This window comes from Protomyctophum bolini (assembly GCF_963924005.1).
Source record: "Protomyctophum bolini genome assembly, chromosome: 4".
NCBI classification, from domain to species: Eukaryota; Metazoa; Chordata; class Actinopteri; order Myctophiformes; family Myctophidae; genus Protomyctophum; species Protomyctophum bolini.
Genome location: NC_137865.1, coordinates 51493114 through 51500613, shown reverse-complemented (window position 1 = coordinate 51500613; position 7500 = coordinate 51493114). Strand labels below are relative to the sequence as shown.

At 42.7% G+C, this 7500-nt stretch overlaps 1 protein-coding gene across 1 annotated transcript in view; it reads left to right on the top strand.

Annotated features, from left to right (window-relative positions):
- lrrk2 (leucine-rich repeat kinase 2) overlaps window positions 1-7500 on the top strand; it is a 121430-nt gene that overhangs the window by 15046 nt on the left and 98884 nt on the right. The window contains exon 7 of the mRNA XM_080760851.1: window positions 5732-5863. Within this exon, the coding sequence (XP_080616977.1) occupies window positions 5732-5863 (132 nt within the window). The remainder of the gene's footprint in view (window positions 1-5731; window positions 5864-7500) is intronic.

Here is a 7500-nt window from a genome sequence, read left to right as displayed (position 1 = left end):
GACTCTTATGGGTCTGTAACTCTGAGAGTGTACAAATGGAACCAAATGGACTCTTATGGGTCTGTAACTCTGAGAGTGTACAAATGGAACCAAATGGACCCTTATGGGTCTGTAACTCTGAGAGTGTACAAATGGAACCAAATGGACCCTTATGGGTCTGTAACTCTGAGAGTGTACAAATGGAACCAAATGGACCCTTATGGGTCTGTAACTCTGAGAGTGTACAAATGGAACCAAATGGACCCTTATGGGTCTGTAACTCTGAGAGTGTACAAATGGAACCAAATGGACCCTTATGGGTCTGTAACTCTGAGAGTGTACAAATGGAACCAAATGGACTCTTATGGGTCTGTAACTCTGAGAGTGTACAAATGGAACCAAATGGACTCTTATGGGTCTGTAACTCTGAGAGTGTACAAATGGAACCAAATGGACCCTTATGGGTCTGTAACTCTGAGAGTGTACAAATGGAACCAAATGGACCCTTATGGGTCTGTAACTCTGAGAGTGTACAAATGGAACCAAATGGACTCTTATGGGTCTGTAACTCTGAGAGTGTACAAATGGAACCAAATGGACTCTTATGGGTCTGTAACTCTGAGAGTGTACAAATGGAACCAAATGGACTCTTATGGGTCTGTAACTCTGAGAGTGTACAAATGGAACCAAATGGACTCTTATGGGTCTGTAACTCTGAGAGTGTACAAATGGAACCAAATGGACCCTTATGGGTCTGTAACTCTGAGAGTGTACAAATGGAACCAAATGGACTCTTATGGGTCTGTAACTCTGAGAGTGTACAAATGGAACCAAATGGACTCTTATGGGTCTGTAACTCTGAGAGTGTACAAATGGAACCAAATGGACCCTTATGGGTCTGTAACTCTGAGAGTGTACAAATGGAACCAAATGGACTCTTATGGGTCTGTAACTCTGAGAGTGTACAAATGGAACCAAATGGACTCTTATGGGTCTGTAACTCTGAGAGTGTACAAATGGAACCAAATGGACTCTTATGGGTCTGTAACTCTGAGAGTGTAACACATGGAACCAAATGGACCCTTATGGGTCTGTAACTCTGAGAGTGTACAAATGGAACCAAATGGACTCTTATGGGTCTGTAACTCTGAGAGTGTACAAATGGAACCAAATGGACCCTTATGGGTCTGTAACTCTGAGAGTGTACAAATGGAACCAAATGGACCCTTATGGGTCTGTAACTCTGAGAGTGTACAAATGGAACCAAATGGACCCTTATGGGTCTGTAACTCTGAGAGTGTACAAATGGAACCAAATGGACCCTTATGGGTCTGTAACTCTGAGAGTGTACAAATGGAACCAAATGGACCCTTATGGGTCTGTAACTCTGAGAGTGTACAAATGGAACCAAATGGACCCTTATGGGTCTGTAACTCTGAGAGTGTACAAATGGAACCAAATGGACTCTTATGGGTCTGTAACTCTGAGAGTGTACAAATGGAACCAAATGGACCCTTATGGGTCTGTAACTCTGAGAGTGTACAAATGGAACCAAATGGACCCTTATGGGTCTGTAACTCTGAGAGTGTACAAATGGAACCAAATGGACCCTTATGGGTCTGTAACTCTGAGAGTGTACAAATGGAACCAAATGGACTCTTATGGGTCTGTAACTCTGAGAGTGTACAAATGGAACCAAATGGACCCTTATGGGTCTGTAACTCTGAGAGTGTACAAATGGAACCAAATGGACTCTTATGGGTCTGTAACTCTGAGAGTGTACAAATGGAACCAAATGGACTCTTATGGGTCTGTAACTCTGAGAGTGTACAAATGGAACCAAATGGACTCTTATGGGTCTGTAACTCTGAGAGTGTAACACATGGAACCAAATGGACCCTTATGGGTCTGTAACTCTGAGAGTGTACAAATGGAACCAAATGGACTCTTATGGGTCTGTAACTCTGAGAGTGTACAAATGGAACCAAATGGACCCTTATGGGTCTGTAACTCTGAGAGTGTACAAATGGAACCAAATGGACCCTTATGGGTCTGTAACTCTGAGAGTGTACAAATGGAACCAAATGGACCCTTATGGGTCTGTAACTCTGAGAGTGTACAAATGGAACCAAATGGACCCTTATGGGTCTGTAACTCTGAGAGTGTACAAATGGAACCAAATGGACCCTTATGGGTCTGTAACTCTGAGAGTGTACAAATGGAACCAAATGGACTCTTATGGGTCTGTAACTCTGAGAGTGTACAAATGGAACCAAATGGACCCTTATGGGTCTGTAACTCTGAGAGTGTACAAATGGAACCAAATGGACCCTTATGGGTCTGTAACTCTGAGAGTGTACAAATGGAACCAAATGGACTCTTATGGGTCTGTAACTCTGAGAGTGTACAAATGGAACCAAATGGACTCTTATGGGTCTGTAACTCTGAGAGTGTACAAATGGAACCAAATGGACTCTTATGGGTCTGTAACTCTGAGAGTGTACAAATGGAACCAAATGGACTCTTATGGGTCTGTAACTCTGAGAGTGTACAAATGGAACCAAATGGACCCTTATGGGTCTGTAACTCTGAGAGTGTAACACATGGAACCAAATGGACCCTTATGGGTCTGTAACTCTGAGAGTGTACAAATGGAACCAAATGGACTCTTATGGGTCTGTAACTCTGAGAGTGTACAAATGGAACCAAATGGACTCTTATGGGTCTGTAACTCTGAGAGTGTACAAATGGAACCAAATGGACCCTTATGGGTCTGTAACTCTGAGAGTGTACAAATGGAACCAAATGGACTCTTATGGGTCTGTAACTCTGAGAGTGTACAAATGGAACCAAATGGACCCTTATGGGTCTGTAACTCTGAGAGTGTAACACATGGAACCAAATGGACCCTTATGGGTCTGTAACTCTGAGAGTGTACAAATGGAACCAAATGGACTCTTATGGGTCTGTAACTCTGAGAGTGTACAAATGGAACCAAATGGACTCTTATGGGTCTGTAACTCTGAGAGTGTACAAATGGAACCAAATGGACCCTTATGGGTCTGTAACTCTGAGAGTGTACACATGATATTGGGGTCCCTGATATAGAAATGCCATTAAATAGGGGACCATATAGCCTAATTCAGGTGAAACTGGGGGTCCTTGAAATGAAAATGGTTGAAAATCACTGCTAGAGCCGTAGGCTACAGATTGATCTATTGATTGATTGAAATATTTATTAACAGTTTTGCAGAATTACAGTATACATTTCAAGGACAAACTCAATACAAAGACTGTTAACTGTGAGTGGACGACCCAGTAAAGCATATTACACTTGTTTACAACAGGGTCCACCTTGTTCAATTCATCAAAACATTTAGAGACGTACAAATAGACACTTCTATATAGTTACAGAACAGAACAGGAATTCATCATAAAGGAAGCAAAAAGGGAAAAGAAACATATACAGTGAGGGGGAAAAGGGGTGGGGGTAAAACAGATTTTACCGGGGCCAGTTTCGTATTGCAGCCGTCCGTAGGTGCCCTTTGAGAGCGGTTTTGAAGGACCTTCTCTTCTTGGCGGTCCTTGGAATTTATATTTGTCCAATGGGGGGTCCGCAGGCTAATGAGTATCATTTTGGGGGACCTTGACATGAAAAAGGTTTGGGAACCAGTGATGTAATGGAGCTATGAGGTGAACTTACTGGAAGTCACTCTGAATGAAATGATCTCTGAAATCTCGGAAATTGGGCATACAGTAATAATACGTCTTTAAGGGTAAAGGTCTAGAACAAAGTGACTTGACGAAGGCATTCATTCAACCCCCTCTGACAACAGAAGCACGGCCATGCGTTTGCATTCATGAATGTGCACCGAAACGTTGCTGGGAATGCATGAGGAACGAGAACCATTCCGCGGATAAATAAACATTATATTTATGCTACTGATAATTTCCTTCTAGGCCACAGTGTGAAGTGAGGACGGTAGCTGATTTGTGTGGTCTGGTTTATGTTCATGCTTAAGTTTATGCCCTCAGATTCTCTTGTTTATGCTTAACCCATTTAGACCTGGGAACGATTCAACATCTTCTGAATCACGACAGTTTTCTGAAAAACCTCATGTTTCTATATCAGCGGTGCTCACAGGGTTAAAACCTCCTGTTTCTATATCAGCGGTGCTCACAGGGTTAAAACCTCCTGTTTCTATATCAGCGGTGCTCACAGGGTTAAAACCTCCTGTTTCTATATCAGTGGTGCTCACAGGGTTAAAGGTATATTCAGTGATTTCACTTAATTCAAATATCACTTATTTTTTTGTTTTGTTGTGATAATCCTCTCTACTATAGAGTGTGCTGACCATATAAGGAGTTCCTCCCTGCCCCCTGTTAACCCCTGGGGGTCAAAAAAACCTTAGGTTTCGTTTTTGACTCTCTATCCTGATTGGACGAAGGCTTAGGTCCCACAGCCAAAAACGAAACCTAAGGTTTTTTGAGTGAAATCACTTACTCTACCTTTAAAACCTCATGTTTCTATATCAGCGGTGCTCAAACCCTTTCATGTCAAGGACCCCCAAGATTATATGTGTAATTGGCCCGCCGACCCCCCCCCCCATCTGGAAATGTGTTGTTCCAGGGACCCAAATATTTGAGTAAAAAAAAATCGCTCTGTAACAAATATATATTTATTCAAAGATTTCAGGCACATTTTCACAGTTTTTGAAAATCAGCAGACCTTCAAGCTCGTAGCTAGTATAGATCTGCTATTTTTCAACAGGTAAAGTATAACAAAATGCTTTAAAACACCAAAAGGGGTTTCCCGCCCTGAATGGGTTAACTTTATGCCCTCAGATTCTCTTGTTTATGCTTAAATTTATGCCCTCAGATTATCTTTTTTATGCTTAAATTTATGCCCTCAGATTATCTTTTTTATGCTTAAATTTATGCCATCAGATTATCTTGCTTATGCTTAAATTTATGCCATCAGATTATCTTGCTTATGCTTAAATGTATGCCCTCAGATTATCTTGTTTATGCTTAAATGTATGCCCTCAGATTATCTTGTTTATGCTTAAATTTATGCCCTCAGATTATCTTTTTTATGCTTAAATTTATGCCCTCAGATTATCTTTTTTATGCTTAAATTTATGCCCTCAGATTATCTTGTTTATGTGTGACCAAGGCCGAATCAGCCACACACTATTTTGGCAGTAGAATATTCTTTATCGTTATTACTTCATAAAGACATTATACAACCGTTCATTATTTGAGGTGAAACTATTTAATGTGCTAAAGGTATCAAAGTTGTACAACCCTATTGAGTGAATGACCCTGAGACTTACGCCACCGTTTTATTAAAGGAGAATTCCATACTAAAAGGCTTTCTTACCTTTCTTTGTAGTTGTTACGTCCCCACCAAAGAGGTCCAGGTGTTATTTTGTGCAAAAGCTCCTTATTGGCTATTTCCCCTACCATAAGCCCTCAATGAATTGCATTGCAGTGAATGGGAATTGAATGGGGCTATGGGGTGTTGTGCTAATTCACTTATTTCCATCGCTCAAAATTATAATTTCTTTGTATATGTCCTCTCTTCATAATGTAAATAATATCCCAAGCGGCACACTTTACTACTTCTTTCGATGGAAACATGTTACAGTGTCTCTCTCTCTCTCTCTCTCTCTCTCCAGGCAGTAACGTTGAGATCCTGATGTCCGGGGGGTCCATGTGTTACAGTGTCTCTCTCTCTCTCTCTCTCCAGGCAGTAACGTTGAGATCCTGATGTCTGGGGGGTCGAGGTGTTACAGTCTTCTCATCAGGTCTATGGACTCCTTCCCCCTAGTGGAGGATCTCCAGATGACCGCCTGCTGTCTGTTCCGCAAGTTCATGTCAGGTCAGGATCCGACACTTTTTTTTACTACGAGAACGATCGCCCTATAAATTCCCCTAAAAAAAAGGGGCGCTTTTGAAGGAAAAATATCGAAAACAGCGGATCTACAAGCTCTCAACGCATCGCACTGCGATGCGTTGAGAGCTTGTAGATCTGCTGTTTCCGGGGCGTGACCTCTGCACTCTTTAGCTACTGAAGATGCCGCGTACCGTACCGTATTTATACGACATGGATTTATTGCGAACGCAGTGAGCACTTACTATGAGACCTAGCAGATCATGCCTGTCTGTCTGTCTGTCTGTCTGTCTGTCTGTCTGTCCCACTATACGTCCAAATATGGAGTGTGTTGCATCATCGGCTCCATATATGGGCACAAAAGGGGCCAGGTCCACATATACAGTAACAGCGGGACAGACACACAGACAGACAGACATGATCTGCAGGGTCTCAGCTGCGTTCGCTTCCCGCGTTTGCGCGTCTTACTGGTACTAGTGATGCACCGAATATTCGGCCGCAGAAAATATTCGGCAGGAAATGGCTAAAAAAATGCATTTTCGGCCTATTCGGTTTTCGGCCCGAATAGGCAGAAAATATATCACTGAATAGTGTATGCAATTAATGCATTCAAAAGAGCTGGATAAATGTTTTATGGACCCATAATAATAGTGATTATTTTTTAAGTTAAGTTTTGCCATAACCATTTATTTTGCCATAAATCAGGTATAGCTTTAAGGTACGGCCGTGACAGCAATGGTAGGAAAAAAGATAATATAATATTAATCATATTCGGATATTCGGTATTCGGTTTTCGGGCCAACTGTTTCCTATATTCGGTATTCAGTTTCATTCAATGTGTGAATGTGTGGGTGAATGTAATGCACAGTCTATGTAAAGGTGTGTGAATGTGTGTGTGAATGGTTGAATGTAATGCACAGTCTATTTAAAGGTGTGTGAATGTGTGTGTGAATGGGTGAATGTAATGCACAATCTATGTAAAGTGCCTTGGATAAAGGCGCTATATAAATGGTCTCCAGAGAAAACGACCCGTTCCCAGACAGAGAAAACGACCCGTTCCCAGACAGAGAAAACGACCCGTTCCCAGACAGAGAAAACGACCCGTTCCCAGACAGAGAAAACGACCCGTTCCCAGACAGAGAAAACGACCCGTTCCCAGACAGAGAAAACGACCCGTTCCCAGACAGAGAAAACGACCCGTTCCCAGACAGAGAAAACGACCCGTTCCCAGACAGAGAAAACGACCCGTTCCCAGACAGAGAAAACGACCCGTTCCCAGACAGAGAAAACGACCCGTTCCCAGACAGAGAAAACGACCCGTTCCCCAGACAGAGAAAACGACCCGTTCCCAGACAGAGAAAACGACCCGTTCCCCAGACAGAGAAAACGACCCGTTCCCCAGACAGAGAAAACGACCCGTTCCCAGACAGAGAAAACGACCCGTTCCCCAGACAGAGAAAACGACCCGTTCCCAGACAGAGAAAACGACCCGTTCCCAGACAGAGAAAACGACCCGTTCCCAGACAGAGAAAACGACCCGTTCCCAGACAGAGAAAACGACCCGTTCCCAGACAGAGAAAACGACCCGTTCCCAGACAGAGAAAACGACCCGTTCCCAGACAGAG